Source organism: Cucumis sativus, chromosome 4 (genome assembly GCF_000004075.3).
Source record: "Cucumis sativus cultivar 9930 chromosome 4, Cucumber_9930_V3, whole genome shotgun sequence".
Lineage (NCBI taxonomy): Eukaryota > Viridiplantae > Streptophyta > Magnoliopsida > Cucurbitales > Cucurbitaceae > Cucumis > Cucumis sativus.
The window spans coordinates 22,218,584-22,237,718 of NC_026658.2; the positions used below are offsets into that span (position 1 = coordinate 22,218,584).

Below are 19,135 nucleotides of genomic sequence, written 5' to 3' on the forward strand. Positions count from 1 at the left end.
AATATACTGAAATATAGCAATGTTATACTTTAGAATATAATTTGAAATGATGTTAATATACTACTAGTACACTAATGTTGAAATTTCATTATTTAGATTGAATGTAATTGATATACTATGAATACATATTTAGATTATTAATGCTTGATATATTACTGGTACACCATTGATATACTTGAAATGATTTTTGAATTGTTACTAAGATACAAAATTTTATATGAATTTTGCATGAGTGTTAATCAAACTATGGATAAACCAATATAATAATAAATGAATTTTGAATCAATACTGATTTATAAATTGAAACACTAATAATAATGCTATACTTTAAGTTATATCGTTTTGAATGATGTATACTTCATGTTTAGTATACCATTAATATCGTTGATAACATATACTTTTCTTTCTCCTTTGATTTGGTATATCAATCTACTCATACACAAAATAAGAAATATATACATTCAGCTTTTGATGTGTTGAATTAAATGTAACTCAAATGCTACCAAAATCCTTAAATAATTTAAAATTTAATAAACTAATTGATATTATATTTTACATTTCTCAATCCAATTAAGATAGAATATTTTCAAATATAGTAAAATAAACCAAAATATTTACACAATACGACAAAAATTCATATACATCGATAGAAGTTTTGCTATATTAGTACGTGTAATCTAAAATTTTGCTATTTTTTAAAAAAAGAAGTTGCATCATATGACAAAAATATTTAGAAAAAACAGCTCATGCACCTCTTTTTGCATATTGTGGATGTGACAAATATGAAAGTAATTAGTGGTATCAGTTGATTATCGTAAGGTTATCGACTTTTAAATTTTCTATTTTTACAATCTAAAAAAGGTATTTGATGATAATAGCATAAAAAAAACTAAGACTTAAAGCCTAAATTAGACCATTGAGATAAATCTAACTGATTTAAATTTAACACTCCATATCAAAATAAAATAAGAGAATTTCCACTTGATAATAATTTTTTTTTTTCTAATAAAATTAAGTTCCTATAACCTCTATTTAGCATATTACAAGTATGATAAAATATATTAATAATAGTAGAAAAATAAAAAATAGTGTTAATTTATTTTTATAAATACAAAAGTTACCCTATTTCCTTCCTTTAACCTAATGTAGTTAGTTGGAATAATGCAATTAATGTTCCAAAATATAATTTAAACTATAATCTATTATATAGTTAATTATAAAGTTTTCTAGTATAAAACTATAACACATTTTAGTTCTTAATTGAAAAAAATATCATTAAGGTACTTTTTACGAGATGGTTAGAAGCCTTATAATTATGCTTATTATTGATAATTAATAATTAATAATTAGTGTATGATAAATAACTATTATGTTAAAAGGTGGAAGGTAAATTAATAATAGGAAAATTGCACTCGACATCAAAATCTTTCAATAAAATTAAGTCCATATCGGTCTCTATTTAGTATATTGCAAAAAAAAGGTAAAAATTATCAATAATATTGGACAAATAAAAAATGATAATTTATTTTTATGGGTACCAAAGTTATCCCCTTTCCTTCCTTCTAACCTTATCGGATAAAATTTGATACACCTTCTCTACGTGCTTAAATGCCTCCTCAAAATCGAAATAAGGATTCTTATTTGGATGCAACAGTATAGCGAATTTCTTGTACTGTTTTTTTTTTTTTTTTTTCTTTTGATATGAGCGAATGACTCCACTTGAAGAATTTGGTACTAGTTATCTGGAGAGTCAACGATGTACAATTCAAAGAATTTGAAAGGAAGTGAGGATTTCAGTATCGTCATTAAGGTTTGAATCAAAGACTATGGGCTCGCTTGGTATACTTGAGATTGAAATCTCTGAACCTCCTATGTGTCAGCTCTTAGTGACTCTGAGCTTTGAAAAAAACTAATTAATTTAGATCATTAATATAAGTTAAAACAATTAAATCTAAAGTTACCTTTTTATCTTAGTTTTATATCACCATTTGAATTTAAGGATAAATTAGTCACAAAAAAAAGCATAAATGAAATTATTATGGTATGCAATCTAAATTAAAAAAAAATGAATTTGTTGACTAATAAAGAATCAAACTTTAAATTTGAATAAATTAATTCTTTATTGTAATCATAATAAATAAATAAATGAATTGTAGTGTGTGGGGGAGATATTGGCCTTGTTGGCTTATTTCAGTGTTTATCCTAGAAAGAATGTTTCATTTTAATATTTTGCTCTTTTTCAAAATTTATTATCAAAATATTGTTGTTTTAAAATATATTATCAAATTATATTTTTGTATAAAAAATATATAGTCTGAACTTCTCCAATATGCCCCTCAAAATGGTGTCTATTTTGAGTTCCCCTATCTTGGATCAAATACTCTTTGGGTTTAGTGGACTATGATAGTATATTAAATTTGATATATGAGGTTTCATCTCAAAATCAATTGGCAATGAAAGGAATAACTCATTTATCTTATATGGAGTATGAGTCCCATTGGTCTTTCTAATGTGGGACTCTCAACTTTTCCAATATATCCCTCAAGATGGGGCCTCTTTAGGTTCACCTATCTTGGATCGAATACTCGTTTGGATTTACTAGGCTCTGATACCATGTCAAATTTGATAGTATGGAGTTTCATCTCAAAACGAATTGACAATGAGAGGAGTAACTCAATCTATCTTATATAGAGTATGAGTCTCCTTGGTTTTTTCAATGTGAACTCTCAACTTCTCCAATACAAGTCTTTAGTAGATGTAGGCCACTTATTCAGATTGATGGCACTCACTTGTATGGCAAGTATCGAGGAAAGTTATTAATTGTTACATCTATTGATTCGAATGAGCATCTTCTACCATTAACATTTTTGGTGGTTGAAGAGGAGTGCAGATTCATGGGGATGATTTTTACAACATCTAAAAGTAGCACTAGAACGTCGAGATAAATACACCGGGTATGCATTTTTCAATTTTACAGAAATTAATGGATTTTTTTTTTTTTTTTTTTTGCACCAATGTTGTACTAATTATCACAATGTTTACGTATGCACTTGAAAAAATTTTAAAATGGGCTGCAAGATCTAGTAAGCACAAAGTATAATTGTATGATCAAATTCAAGACATTTTTCATGTGAAAACGGGACGTTACGACATGAATTCTAAAGGAGGAAATATCAAAATATTACGGCTAAGTGATTCTGAGCGATATTGTTCGTATAACAAATGGCAAGCCTTTGATATGCTTGCCATTCCATGCTCACATTTCATGGCAGTATGTTCATGGTTTAACCTGAATTACGAAGACTTCATTGAGAATTACTATAAAATATCAACTTACGCTGCATGCTACGCTCCTTAGTTTTCAACCTGTACCGCATCAAGATTACTATATCACACCTGCAAATATGCATGTCTTACATCCAGATCCATCGTTGTTGAGGAAACCAGACAGACCAAAGAGTTCACGTTATCACAACGAAATGGATTGGACAGAACAAAGTTCTCAACAACGATGCTCATTCTGTGATCAACTTGGTCACAATCGACGAAAGTGTACTTTGTTAACGATACAAACACTTGATAATTAGAGATTTTTGTGTACTAAATTTTTTATTGTGAATGTTCAAATATTAATGTACTTTTCATTGTTACTTAGAATGCTTGTTACGGTAAATTGTAAATAATTTATATTTAATTAAAATTGACTTCTATTGTTCTTAATGCTACAACATATGTCCTGAGTGATTAATTAAGAAACAAATAAATTATTTTCATGTAGATAACGACATTAAATGCAGGACCAATTGATCCCGACATTTTATACGATCAGAAACTGTATGGGATGATCGAACTACACCAGAGTTGTTGTGGGTCATCTGATACACATTTAAATATTGTTTAATTAATTTTTTTGTACAAATTTATTTTGAATGCCTTCTGATTCATTTTAATGTTTCACAGAAATCGAACAATAGTAGACTTCGAGATGTTGAAGATGATCTACAACATATCCTAAATATATGAAGTGATAACGAGTGGTACATAGAGAACATACGCTATATGTACGATGTACCTATTGTACCTGCTCTAGTTCAAAGGACATGTGCTCCAGTGCAAGAGCCTAATTAATTAGAAGAGGTTGACCAACACATGGAAGAAGTGCCTCCTATGACACACACACAACGCGATATTGGTTACGTTAGTCCAATGATGATGATGTCGGCGTTTGGAACGGGATATTATGATTCAGGAGTCGGTTAATTATCATCAAACTTTGGGCAAGGATACTATGATTTAGGGACTGATCCATCATCTTCATACATGCATGGTCATGGGCGTAGTCGTGGAGAACATAACGAATATTTGTATTTCGAAGCGCCTGCAACAAGATCTGAGCAACAACAAGAGAATCAAGTGAGACTACAACAACAAAGAGTGCAGAGTCGACGACGACAAGCAGCTAGAAATTATCGTCGTCCAGATTATGGAACACATTATTTTTTTTTATTGAATGAAAATTGTTAAATTATTGTAATTGTTGCATTAGACATTCTATTTTATATTTAATTATTTTCTAATCATAATCAAATACTGAAACTTTACAAACTTCAACTAAGTAAAAGAAAATTTAAAAATTAACTTAAAAATAAATTGAAAAAAATTAAAAGAAATTTAGTCTCTTTTTAAATAAGTTTCGATAACAATAAAATTGAACCAACTTTTTCATACAATAACGTGAAGTTTTTTGCACCGGAAAGAAAAAAAAAATTCTTATTTAAAATGTTAAAGAAGATTAAATTAGTCAAAATAATTATCATTTAAAACGATGATCACAACATTTGTTAAATCAAAATTTTAATTTAACACATTTCAAGCTTCACTAATTCTCTGATTAAAACTCTTTTAACTCACGTTTTAATTACAAAGAAGAAAACTAAATCACATTTTAATTAGATTAAAATATTAAACTACACATAAGAAACATATATCACATTTTAATTTAATTAAAAAAGGTTAAACCAGAAAGATTAAAAAAAATAAATTTTGGATAGAAGAAATGAAAGAATTTAATTAAGAAAATAAAAAAATAAAAACAAAGGAATGGTCATGTGAAGGGAAATATACAAAATTAATTTTACTTAAAATTTTAATTAGAAAAAGTAAAATTAAAAAAAAAAATCGACCAAAAAAAGGGGAAATTACAATTTCAAATTAACATCAAATCAATATTATTTTACTAAATAGTTTTAAGAAAACATTATTAATATAATTATTCCTCCTAAAAACGCCAAACCATTGGTATATAAAAATGTGTTCTCTATTCAAAATTTTGCATATAAATAGCATTCAATTTCACCTCGCATCAACTTTATTTCCATTTTTGCAGGGCGCCAATTTTCCAATCTCTCTCTCTCTCTCAAATAACAAATTTTTGCTCCGATCAAGCTCGACAAAAATGGCCAACAATCCTTGAGTATCTCGCATTGCTTTTAGGTTACGTTGCCTGTTTGCCGGACATGGACTTCGTCCAATCCTCTGCTTTCATTTGATTTTCCCTCCGTAGTTCCAAGGAGGATTGTTTCCACACGATTTCAAATGCCAAGTAAGTAAGTTTTCATTCTTTTCCTTTATTTATATTTGTTCTATTCGTAATTTATTATATATTCTGAATCCTGCCATCGAATTTCCTGGTGATCTTTCTGTTTCCCCTCTGTTTCTGATTTCTGCGAACGCCTTAGATTTACGAAGCTATAGGATTTGGATTATGTAGATAAATTGCAACGATTGAGAAATATTTGTTGTTTCGCCACTTTTTCAGCTTAGCAATTTGTTTCTATCATTCTCTGTTTTTCTCTATGTTTTGGGTTTCTGGAACGACAGAAATTTAGAAAATTACTAGAGTTGGATTATGATTATACACTGGGATGATTCAAAAGTATTTGTTGTTTCACCGCTGTTAGAAATCATATTAAATTTACCCTCGCCCACTAGCTTAAGCTTTTGGTGATTTAAGAGCCACTTCCTCAGCTTTGCGATTGGGCTGGAGGTTTCTATGTTTAGTTGATTTCTCTTTGAATGTGTTATAAGTAACAACTGTAGCAAATTTAGGTAATGCAAATAGAAAATAAACTAATTAGATGACAAAATAGTTGACCCGTAATGCATCGCATTGATTGTGATAGTCCATTATTTTGAAGGTGAATGATGTATGATTATGCGCCCCATTTAGTCCCAGCGTCTAAAGATTTTCAGACAATAGAATGAAGCATCTAACAATTATATCGCTTTTTTTTTCTTTTTTGGTGTATGTGTTCAAGATCATCTGGAGAGCATCCAAACGGTTAATCTGTATCTACTAGAGTAATTATTTCTGTTCAGTCTCTCGAATTCTGAAAGATGTCTGCTAGAAAGTCGAGAGCTAATGCGACAGAGAAGGTTTGGTCCCATGAAGAACAGCAGGCCAAGGTGAGGTTGCAAGTTTAATTTGTTAAAATGTTCAAATAGAACAAAAAAGTTGGATCCTCGCTCTTATTTTCCTAATTTGGTTGAAGGTGTAATGTACCTTAAGCCTAAAAATGATTTCAACCTCAAATGTGATGCAATATGATTAGGTCTCATTTGACAATCATATTTGATTGTTTAAAATTACTCCTTTTTTCGCACAATTTCATTTTATTGATCTTCATAAGTAACATTTTGAATTCTTAGCTAAATTCCAAAAGACAAAATTTTAAAATACTATTTTCTTGGATGTTGATAGGAAGTAGATTACAAACCAGAGAAATAATCACAGGTGGAAGTAGTATTTACGAACTTATTTAAAAAAAGAAACAAATGGTTTTGAGATGAGATCTTAGTTTTCTCATAATGATTCATGGGGTTTAATTATGGTGTTTCTTCAGATAAATGAAGTAAAAAAGTTGATGGGTCCAATTGCTGATAAGCTTCCTGTTTTGTGCTCGGATGCTTCTATTCTGAGGTATCTCAAAGCAAGAAACTGGAATACAAAGAAGGCCAATAAAATGTTGAAGGAAACTTTGAAATGGAGGCTAGAATACAAGCCAGAGAAGATAAGTTGGGTATGGATTTCCCCAGACTTCACTCTTTAATTGACACAGTTTTAAAATTGTGATCCCTCTGAAAAATGGAGAATTGAAAGCTCATTACGTCAGGTGAAGAAAAATAAATCAATCTCTTCATTGAGTTTGAACTGTTGAAGATTGAGTTCCATCAACCGGTGGATGCTGACAAGCGTTAGACTTCAGAGAAAAGCCTTCTTGATTTTAAAAGGAAAACATTTTTTTCTTCATTTTGATTTGATTCTATTTGAACCATTTTCATTTTATTGCGAATATAATCTGCTGATTGAAGGCATGTGGAACTACGTAATTGTAATTCTGCACCAGAAGAAGAGAGTAGTCTCAGTCCTTGGCCTCCTCCATCATATTTTACATCATAAATATAGACTTTCACTGCTTAAAAAGATTTTTTAGCTTACTTGAATGACCATATTGATCTTGGGCACTGGATCCTATTGAATTGCGTTACTGACTAAACAGTGGCTTTTTGTGTGTGTGTTTCAAGGAAGATATTGCTCAGGAGGCCAAGACGGGAAAAATATATAGAGCTACTTACACTGACAAACAAGGAAGGACCGTTCTTGTAATGAGGCCAAGTAGTCAGGTATTTCAATACCATGACAGAAGCACCTTGCGTTCTTTGAGTACCTATTTGCCTCCTTATGTTTAGTTTATAAATGACAGAATCTTACTCGCATGTTTGATTAAATTATAAACATTTAACAATAAACTTTTTCTCATTTTAGTGTATATATGTAATTTAAAAGTTTTCTAATGGGCGACAAACTTACATGTTCATGTCAATTATTATTATACTTAAAGATTTGAATAGGTCATTAAACTTTCATGTCTAATAGATATATTCTATATCACGAAATGAGCTTCATTAGTAACACTCATGTCACTCGAATGTCTTACCTGCTTGAAATTAGCTCGTCACATGTAATCTGAAATTAGATGGTACATTAAATGATTGGAATAAATGATGGGTTCGGTTAGATATGAAAGCAAAATACACTAACCGTAATAAATTTTTACCACCAGTGTTTTTCTTAGCTCAAGGCAAAGAAAAAAGTGTGAAATTTCTTAATATGCACTCAATATAAAAGTATTAGAAGAAAAAAACATAGTTGAAGTAGACATATGCAAATATAAGGACCTCTAAACACAAGAAATTTTACATTTAGGTTTAGTAAATTTGGTTTTGTTGGTTAGTAAAGAAGAAAAAATGTTAATTATGTAATTATGCAAATATGAGCTTAATTCAACTAACATTTGTATGTTTTGGAAGATAAGAGATCCCAAGTTTAAATTCACCCCTCTAAGTTATTCTTAAATATCTTTACTAAAAAACATTAATTATTATTATATATTTAAAAGAGTGAACAATCCTCTTGAACCTTGCGGTTTCACAAAAATGCATGCATGAGGTGCACCTTATTTTTGCCTACAACAGGCACAAAATATGAGAGGGCTTTTTAAAATACTGGGAATAACACTTACAGGCATAACTTTTAAATTTGAATTTAATGTCATTAAATAGACTGAACTTTGTAATTTAATCCACCTGTATTATTATTATTATTTAATAAAAATACAGAGTGAGAAGTTTTATTCTTTTACTCTTATTATGTTTTTCTTTCCCTCACATAGCTACTGTTGGCTAAAGTAGAACAAACTTTTTTCAGAATACAGAATCAACAACTGGACAGATACGATATTTGGTTTACTGTATGGAGAATGCGATCTTGAGTTCAAATTCAACTGATGGATACATGGTATGGTTAATTGATTTTCATGGTTGGAACACATCTTGTCTTTCAATGAAGGTTACTCGAGATACAGCTCACGTCCTTCAAAATCATTATCCTGAAAGATTGGGCCTTGCTATTCTCTACAACCCACCAAAGCTGTTTGAGTCCTTTTGGGTGGTAAGCTATCACATCCCTTCCCTATTTAATCTTTTTCAATTATTTTCATGAACATTTATTTCTTGCCATATATCTGGAAATTTCGAAGAAAGTGTTGGTTCCCCATTGAGATGAGAATTTGATCCTTATATATCCTCTCTTCTAAACCAACCATTTGATGGTGTGTTTTAATTAGCCTCTCTTCACCTCTCCAGAGTTGAATTAAAGTTTTAAAACTTTCTACTCACCTATTCATTAGTGTTTGTACTTTCTTTTGTTTAACCTTGTATTTTTGTCCGATGATTTAAGTTATAGCTTTAGTTTCAGTTTAGCATTTTCAAAGTTTCATAACAATCGCACCAATTTGATAGAATTTTTTGAAGGTCTAGTGGTGTAACAAGATGGTAAATAACTATCTTGTTTTATAATAGTTTTTGTGTTTGGGTAGAAACTAATTTAGTTTGGATAAGGGATTTGCATACTAATCTAGTCGGTAGGAACTAGTAAACATTGTAAACGAAGAGAGAAAGGATGATGAATAAAAAAACAGATAGTAAATATGGTGATTACAAAGAGGAATTTGATATTAATAATAATATTGTAGATAATTATAGGTTAAATTGTACATGATATCCAAACATGAGGTGAGCCAATATAACACACTATTCCACCCACTTCCATTTGGGTTCAAACACCCCTCATATCTTACGACACAATAACGATGATTTGAGAAGTCTCATAGAATTAAACAATGATGAAGAAGTTCATATAAGAAATTGTACTTTTGTTAATGCAGATGGTAAGACCATTCCTAGAGTCAAAGACATCCAAAAAAGTGAAGTTTGTGTATTCCAACAACCCAGAGAGCCTAAAGATAATGGAAGAAAACTTCGACGCCGACAAATTGGAATCTTCATTTGGTGGCAGAAACCCTATTGGGTTTAACTATGAAGATTATTCACAAAGAATGATGGAAGATGACAAAAAAATGACTCATTTTATTGACTCTAGATGCTCTTCTCCAACTTACAAAGCTCTTTTATCCAAATCACAGATGCTGGACTCGGCCGCATTCGATGTTGATTCTCAGGCTTCTGACGACGAAAGCGACACCGACGAAATACCATCAAATTTGAGGCGTCCAGATGACAAGCTACAAGAAGTCACTTCGGCGACCACATCAGATTCCAGATGACGAACTACAACAACATTGATTCAAGTAAGCTTCTTCTTGCTCCTCACCGTCTGCTCATTAACCTTTAACAATTAATCACTGGTCCGTTTGTTTTTTTATTTTCCTCCTTTTAGTGTTATTTCTTCTTGTTAACCGTTCTTTCAATTTTTTGGTCTCTTAAAAATTCTTTTTGGTATTCCCTTTTCTTGTTAAACTTGTGTATTATTTTGAAATGCTTAGGTACATCCTGTCCGAGTTCAGGCCGTTTGCACCTCCCTTTGTGAGGAAATTTGGCAAACTTTTCTTTTCTTCAAGAAAAAACACATTTAATTTATATATATATAACAAAAGAACACATTTATTTTATAAAATTTTCCCTCTTTACTCGTTTCTTATATTGCTTGTAACATAACATTTATAATATAATACCAGATTGGAGTAATCCCTGAAGTTGAAGTTATGCCCTTTTAGTTTCTGTCACCTCTCAAAATTTGGAGTATCTTTCTTGGGAGTTGGACACCCGTTATATGGACCTTAAATTAACTTTCATTTGTTATATACTGAAAAATGGTTTGGACGTGTAAAGATTATATTATTGATTTTTTTATATTTAAATATGATTAAACGAAATAATGATTTGAAGAGTAACTTCTTTGTAGTATAATTGAGTAGAAAGATTCGAACTACAAATTTCATGGGATGACATTATATCATTCTTCTATTATTTTACGTGTATCTCTCAATTCTTTCTCTAAAATCATAAAAAATTAACATATTGTAATACAAAAAACACATACCTGGTAAAGAAAATAGAATAAAAAATAAGAATGATTGGGAGAAATTCAAATGCTGATAAGAAAATAGTTGAAGATATGTGTTTATATATAATTCAAGAAATTAAAATAAATTGTTACAAAATCTCATGAAATCTCATCATCGCTGAATATAAATTCAAAAATTTAGCAATTAAATTATTGATATAAATAGATAAAAATGTTTTGGAAAGAATAAAATCAATAATTAATATTGTTTTATTTTTTATATTAAATAAATAGTAAATGAATTACAAAATAATATAACCAATAAATTTCTTTTAGTTTTAAATCATTCAATTTACATGAATTTTTTTATAAAAAATTAAATAATAACTAATATTTATTTTAAAATATAGGAAGTTGTAAAATTAAAATTTGGTTGTAAATAATCCATTTATATTTCTAGTTGAAAAAATTAAAATAAATGGTTAGAAAAGATCTCATAATTAAATATAAATTCGTAAATGTTTATAAATAATTAAATATAAATTCATAAATCTTTAGAAATTAAATTATTAAAATAAATAGATAAAAACCTTTTATATTCTACGTTAAGATGACCATAGTTAATATTGATTTTATTTTTTATATTAAATAAATAAAATTAATTAATTAATTAATAACAAAATAATATAATTAATAAGTTATTTTTAGAAAATTTATAATCTTTAAAAATTAAATTATTGAAATAAATAGATAAAAATCTTTATTCTAATCCTCACATTAAATTTGCATGCATATATCTTGGATCATGTATTAAGGTAGTTGAGGGCAACATGTATGACTGAGATGTTATGACTATGATACATTGTATTTGAGGCATGTTGTGATTAAACATGATATGATTGATTGAGTTATGTTTGACTGAGTTACGATATTTACAATATGATATATTTATGTAAGCTATGATGTTATGTTAGATTTACTGTTAGAGTTGTACCATATGGGTGTCCCTTGGGATCACCACCTATTTACGCTTGTGTGGCCAATTTTACATGTGATTCGACGGGATCACTTACAACCCGACTCTCTTTTAGGGTGTTCCTTCGGGATCATCGAGAGCCCAGATGTTTTTCCTAGGGGATCACTGGATAGCGTGCCTTCTGGAGCATAATGTTTAGACGGTACCTTCCAACAGGATTCTAATAGGAATTTAACAAACATCTAGCGAGACTGATAATGGATCCCTTACTGAGTATAAATTGTACTCACCCTTTCTTTTATGTTTAATTTTATAGGTTAAAGTAAAGGTGAAGGCAAGTTGGTGAATGACTAGAAGAGATCATGGTTCACTATAGAGGGATAATATATATGTTTTATTCGGCATTTATGTTTTTAGAAAATTATTTTTAAGGTTTATTTTTTATATATTTCTTTTATTTTAAAGGGGCTCGAACTTTATTTAAATCTTCTTCTTTTAGGTTTTATTAGAGAAAAGAAAAGAAAGAGATTGAGAGAGGGGCAACCGACAAGAGATAAACACAATGTGAAAGAGAATTTTTTTATTGCAAACAAGAGAGAAGAGCTCAAATGAATCTCGAATGTATGAAGAACCCACCGATTTGAGTGGACGAACTCACCGATGCGTATCTTGCTAAGATGTATATAAGTTTTGAATTCTATGGTATAATTTCATGATTTCATCTTTATTATAATATCAACAATGCTCCCCTTTTCAACTTGAAGCTTTCGACTATGACTGTTCGACAGGTGTAGAGCCAAACCCTTTGAATGTGTCTCAATTTTGCAATTACTCATTTCAAATGAATTGCATCTTTTGAACGTTAAAACAGATTTTAAATTTTGCAAGCATGAGGTGGAGCTTTCCATTAATGGCAAATTTTTTAATCTTTATGTTTTTGTGAGAAATTTTTTATGTAGTATTATGTCATTTCAATTACAATGTATTTGAGATTTAGATAAATAATTGTACTTTTTATATTTGATAGGGGCATTTGAGGAAATGTTTCTTTTATTTATTTTTCTAATTTTTATATTTTGCTATTATAACAATTTAAAATTATTTTTGCTATTTTTCCAAAGTAAAACTCATAAATTGCTATTCTTCTTGACACCCCTTAAATATATAAGTCAACTTTTGAAAGTTTAAAAAGAGATTTTTAAGGACTCTTTCAAGAAATTACTAGTTGAAAAGGATAAAAATTAAATGCATTTATCTAAGTTATACGTAGAAACTAATAATTCTTGCATTTATAATTAGAAAACTTTAAAATAAATTGTTTTTTTTTAAATAGAAAAAAAATGACAAAACCATAGAACAAAACTACTAAAAGACAAATTTTTTGATACTTGATTTTTTGTGAAATGTAAATATTTTTGTTGAATAGAGAATTTTGACACCAATCACAAATTTTCACATAATTTATTAAATTAATTATGAAAATACAAATAATTGAATTTGGGACTAATTAAAAAATTGACACATTGAAGAAATAAATTGGTCAATTCTGATAATGCCACATGTTTTCATTATAACCACTGGATCAAATTAATTATAGCTCTGACCAGAAGAAAGACAAATTAGAAGGTTTACTTTGGATAAATAGCAAATTTATTTTTAAATGGTTAGAATAGTAAAATAGAAAAATCTGGAAAAAAAAAATAGATGGAGAAATGTTTTAAATGTCCCTACCTAAGTGAAAAACTTGAATCCTAAATATACTTGTTCAATAAACCCAAAATACTCTACAATTAAATAAAACATTACACACACAATTAAACCTATGAAAATTCTAATTTCCTCCAAGAAAAAAAAAAAAACTAAAAAATAACACAGATCACCATAGAAGTTCCACTTATGCTCTGCAAATGTTCCACATCTCTTTCAAATCGTGCAAGCATTGAAAACTTCCCATTAATTTCACGTTTTGAAACCCTAGAAAATTTTGAAAGGTTTTCATTTGCTTGAGTTCCAGATGTCCAAAATGTTATGTTTGCTATCATTCAGAGTTTGTTCCACTGAAAATCTTCAACTTCTTCAAATCGGCTTCGAAACCTTAAAAACCTTCAATTTCTTCCTCCTACGTCAACACCAGTTAGAAGGTCGAGTTGCATCAAAGAATTGATTGTTTGGGCAATAGGGTGCAAAATATCAATGAGACGTTGGTGGGTTTTAATTTCAAAATGGAATCTTGCATCCTTATGGATATGAAGGGATTTAAGAACACAATAAATGCACTTTTTTTTTTTTAGGTAATGGCACATGACCCATGGTTTTTGCCACAGACGTTGAAACTTTTCTCCTCTTTTGTTTGCAAGAAAAACTCTCCCTCACTTTTGTTTGTCTCTTACATCGATTGTCCCCTCTTTCTCAATCTCCTTCTTTTTTGTTTTCTTTTCTTCTCTCAAATAAAACCTAAAAGAAAAAGATTCATATAATTGCAAAAGTGTCGTTGAGACATAATTACAATTCTAAAATTTAAATTCAAATTGTTATTAAAAGTATATTATATATTATTTAATAAATTGTTTAAAATATAAAAAAGTGAAAATCTTGTATTTATATTTGACATTATTTTATGGAAGGATCTAAAATTTAAATTCAAATTGTTATTAAAATTATATTATGTATTATTTAATAAATTGTTTAAAATGTAAAAAAGTCAAAATATTTGTATATATATTTTCCAATCAAGAGAGAATTCTTCCAAGAGCTAGAAGACTCTCTAACTCTTGAAGTCGATCATTCCCTCCAACTTCAAGAACATCACGTGCTTCACTTTCTCCAAATCAAGCGTAGACGTTCAACCGAGAGAGAATCAGAGGTCTAAATTCTAGACATCGCATCAAATCAATACAAATACAATATCAATTTAAGTTCAACTCCACAAATCAAATTTCTCTGAAAATCTCATACGAAAAAACTGGCATGTCTATGAGACATCTCTATCTCTCATCTCTCTCTCTATCTATCAAAATAATAGACACTGATAGAAGGATATCAATGTCTATTATTGATAGAATATGAAAATTTTTCTATATGTTGTAAATATTTTGTCAAATTTTTTACAATTCTCCAGTTGTTTAACACAAAATTATGAAGTTGGTGGACCAAACATTTTTGAAGTGAGTTGTATATATATATTTCATTCGATAGTTTTTTATTTTTATTTTTTGTATGAATGACCTAAGAAAAAGACGTTTTAGTGTTTTAATTATAACCTTTTAGTGATGATATTACAAGTAAACCAACAATCTTACATACTTCAAACCCACTTGACATTCTCAGATGTCATCGTGCTTGTTGCTCGCTTTTCTTGCCCTCCTTTTTCAATCTTGGTTCTTGCTCTCAACCAAACAGAATCCCAAAGAAAACCCATATAAACGAAAAAAGATATTGATGAAAGGTTCACGTTTAATTATGCATGTCGAGAGAGAAAAGGATGAGATGTCATGACAATCTCATAACTCAAGAGCTTAACACAATGAGGTATGTTAGATAGTTTTGGTTGTAGAAAAGAATTTAGAGAGATTAGTTTTGGTTGGTTGGTAGAAAAATATAGAAACCGACGAAGAGGAAAGTGATGTTGGTCACGTCTTATATTATTGCACCGCCCACACCTCCTCTTTTATTTATTGCCAAATGCCAACCCTTTCCTTTCCTTTCCTTTCCTTTCCTTTCCTTTCCTTTCCTTTTCTTTGACCCCTTTTTGTTCCTTTTTTATTCCCATATTATTCCCATCTCTTCAAATTTATTTTAAATTATTAGTTTTGATTTTAGTTATTTAATTTTAAAATGTTTCTTTTCCTTTCTAATACTTTTAATTCTTTTTTTCTACGAAACAAAAATAAAGAAGCCAAAATAAACACAAAATGAATATCTTAAAAGTATAAGAACCAAAACTAAACATACGGTAACCAACTTTAGTTCATTAGATTTGTATAGTTTCGAATGGAACAATAATATAAAAAACTTGTAATTACTTTTACTTTGTTTATGAAACATGTGAGGTAGAATTGAATTTCTCTAGTTCATAAACTTGTAAGACTCGTATATAAGCTCTTAAATTTGTGTTTAAACTTTAAAATGTTTTCAAATATAGCAAAATGAATCAAAATATTTACAAAATATAATAAAATATCATAGTTTATTTACAATGGATCGAGATAGATCAAAATATACTACTATTTATCTACCTGTATAATGCATGATAGACACATATTGTAATATATCTTGATTATTTTTATTATATTTATAAATATTTTTTAAAAAAATTTGTTATTAGAAAAATGTTCTTTAAACTTTTAAATTTTTACTTGAAAGCCTCCATTTTTGTAATCAATATATAGGTAACTTTTTTGGATTTTCCCATTTTTGTTTCTAACTCATTTGTTTCCAAAATTTCTAGATCTAAATTTGAAGTGTTAACATAAAAATGTAATTGCATATGAAATAAATTTAGTATTTTTCTTTCTTTGAATTCTAAATATATTAATTATATGCACTGGTAGATTTATATAGATCTATGGAGCTCGAGCCCCCTCAAACTATTTAATTTTTAATATTGATAGATAGCTTAGTGATTAGTCAGTTTGTGAATCCAACCCCTTTTAACCCAAGTCAGTTGCTTCTTCTTCAACATTTTTTTTTATTTTGACTAAACTATAAAAGATTTAGAGCTAAATGGTAAAGTTGTTTTAATAGAGATCGTGGAACGTAACTTTATTTTATTCATTAGTTGTCATCCTTTAGTTAGTGATAAGAACAAGATATAAAACTTTTATTAAAAAATTTAGAGAGAAAGTTATAATTTCTTTACAAATTTTTAAAATTAAATGGAAACATCTTCTCTTACATATGGGAGTGGGAATTCATATATATAAGTTTGACTTTTAATATAGAATATGCACTCATTTCAATTCATTGAATTATGTTTATATTCAAAATAGAAAACTAATTGTTAATGAGTAAGTCTTGCCAATACTTTTAAATTTGTATTAATCACTGTTTTCAATTGTGTATTTACTACACCCATAAATTAAAAAATAATTAAAACCTTATAGTCTATGTTTGTAATTTTGGATGATTAGCCACAAAATTTTGGATCTATTTACATATTAAATCTTTAAATTTAATTCACTTGGCTAAAATAAAAATAATAGAGAAATTAAATTTGTTATATAAAATTGAGAGGTTAAATAAATTAAGCAATTTAATATGGGAAGGAAGTTGGCATCCCATAAAGCAAGGAAGTAAAATATAACATAACATAATATAATGTTAATATGTGGCACTAAACTTGAGGATGCAATGATTAAACCCAAACATTCTCAAATAACATATAAATTAAATATTGTAACATTATTCTTTTATTTCTTTCTTTTTAAAATTAGATTTAACCTCATTCCCCATGGTTTCCTCTACCAATTCACTTCTTCAAGTATATTTGATTTCAAAATATATATTCATAAAATTATTTCAAAGATAAGATTACTTCATGGAAGTACCAAATTTTTGGTAACTTATTACAACTTAAAAGAATTAAACTATATATAGATATTAATGACCAAATATATTATACCTTTAAAGTACAAAAGAAAATTTCATGCTATTCTTTTTGGGTCCATTAACAAAGTTTTGATTCATACACAAATTTGTATGTTTGTGACAAATTCGAATTAGGAATCAATCAACAAAAGAAATGGTATGGTTTGTTTTAATATGATAACACATAAATATAATAGTTATTGGCGTTACTGACCTACCTAAATAATGTTAAATTTAAATAAATATAAATCAAAATAAGCATGACTAAACCGTAATTAACATTTACTATTTTTAAAAAAACAAAATAAAATGACATTCAAAGTTCATAATTGTTGAATGAAAAATTCTTTATGCGAGAAAAAATAAACCAAGTTATGCGATATAGTTATGATTTAAACGCTAATTCTTGACGTGATGCAAGAAGACCTATGTGATAGCTATGTTTTAACGCTATACGAATGAAAACTAGATAGTATTTTGTGTTTTAGTTTTTTTAACTATGTAATATTGACTATGTGATAACATAAGTTATGTGAGATAGCTATGCGAAAGGTTATAACATCTCATCGCATATGTTGACATCCTAGACGAGATGGTCAAATATGATGAGAAATATTAAAGTCATGATCTTTATCACATGATTAAAAGAATTAAACTTTAGTATTTAATGAATCAACATAACCCGTCCATAAATAAAAAACGGTCTATTGATTTCCTCACACTATGTATACTTTCCTCATTCTTTCATTTGGTACGATATAAATTTTCATAAGCAAGAAAAACTTCCTCTACAACTTCTCTTTTGAGTTTACCGAGCAAATTGTGAGTGTTTATCTGAGAGTTGAGATTTCAATTGATTTATGTGCAAAATCAATTGAAGAATGAAGGCGGTTTGAGGGGACGATGAGACTATATTTATGTTTTCACAAAACTCTTAAAGAGAGTGTGATCCGCGACTCAGCTATCTTCTAACTAATTTTCGTTTTAAAGTTTTGTCTTCTGACCACTAGGCGTTTTATCAACTTGGCAAGACAATCAGTATGCGATTTGACTACACGATGAACGGTACATTAAGTGAGATAAAGGACAAAGTGCAACAACAGTAACTCATAAACTTCTATAAAGGTAAATATGATCAATTTAAGCATAAACTCAACTAGTTTAGACATTACTCTTGAACAATGAGTGAGATGTTTAAATTTCTCAACCCTAGTTATGTGAAGAAAAAGAATAGAATAAAAGGTAAGGTAGGTTTTAAAAATTGAAATAAAAGTAAACAAAGTGAAAAAAAAAAGCTGGAGTATTTTTAAGCGAGACCAGACTTTCTAACTCAAAATAAGATTTGAGAAAGGTTTGAAATGTCGACGTGGATGAAAATATTGAGGTCTCAAATTTATCTAAAGCAACAAAGGTAACAATAAACAGTAGATGTCAGTGGCGTATTATATAAAGAAAAAGAAAAAAAATAAAGACATTTTATAGTTAAGATATTAGTATTAATTCTCTTATATTTAAATTGAGTTTTTGTTGCTAAAATTTGATGCTTGTAATTTATATGGATTAATTGCAGAAACAAATATAGAGGTGTTTTAGTAGAAAAATTATAGAAGGAGGATTGAATCTCCATCGTCTTTAGACTGAAACTCATT

The 19,135-nt window shown here is 28.7% G+C and overlaps 1 protein-coding gene across 7 annotated transcripts; it reads left to right on the forward strand.

The window, feature by feature from the left end:
• Positions 1-5,357: 5,357 nt before the first annotated feature.
• LOC101219893 (phosphatidylinositol transfer protein 3) lies at positions 5,358-12,657 on the forward strand. Of its 7 annotated transcripts, none has more exons than XM_031883703.1 (7): positions 5,358-5,606; positions 6,318-6,465; positions 6,903-7,079; positions 7,585-7,683; positions 8,768-8,857; positions 10,044-10,208; positions 10,404-10,513. In XM_031883703.1, exons 2-6 carry the CDS (start codon positions 6,397-6,399, stop codon positions 10,182-10,184), a joined length of 576 nt encoding a protein of 191 aa, XP_031739563.1. In that variant the 5' UTR covers positions 5,358-5,606; positions 6,318-6,396; the 3' UTR covers positions 10,185-10,208; positions 10,404-10,513. The 7 variants fall into 7 exon arrangements, with proteins under 7 accessions (XP_031739563.1, XP_031739560.1, XP_031739559.1 ...); XM_031883700.1 differs by lacking the exon at positions 10,404-10,513 and adding an exon at positions 12,217-12,657 and having other exon boundaries at positions 5,359-5,606; positions 8,768-9,010; positions 9,786-10,208; XM_031883699.1 differs by lacking the exon at positions 10,404-10,513 and adding an exon at positions 10,596-10,811 and having other exon boundaries at positions 5,359-5,606; positions 8,768-9,010; positions 9,786-10,208.
• The last annotated feature ends 6,478 nt before the right edge of the window (positions 12,658-19,135 follow it).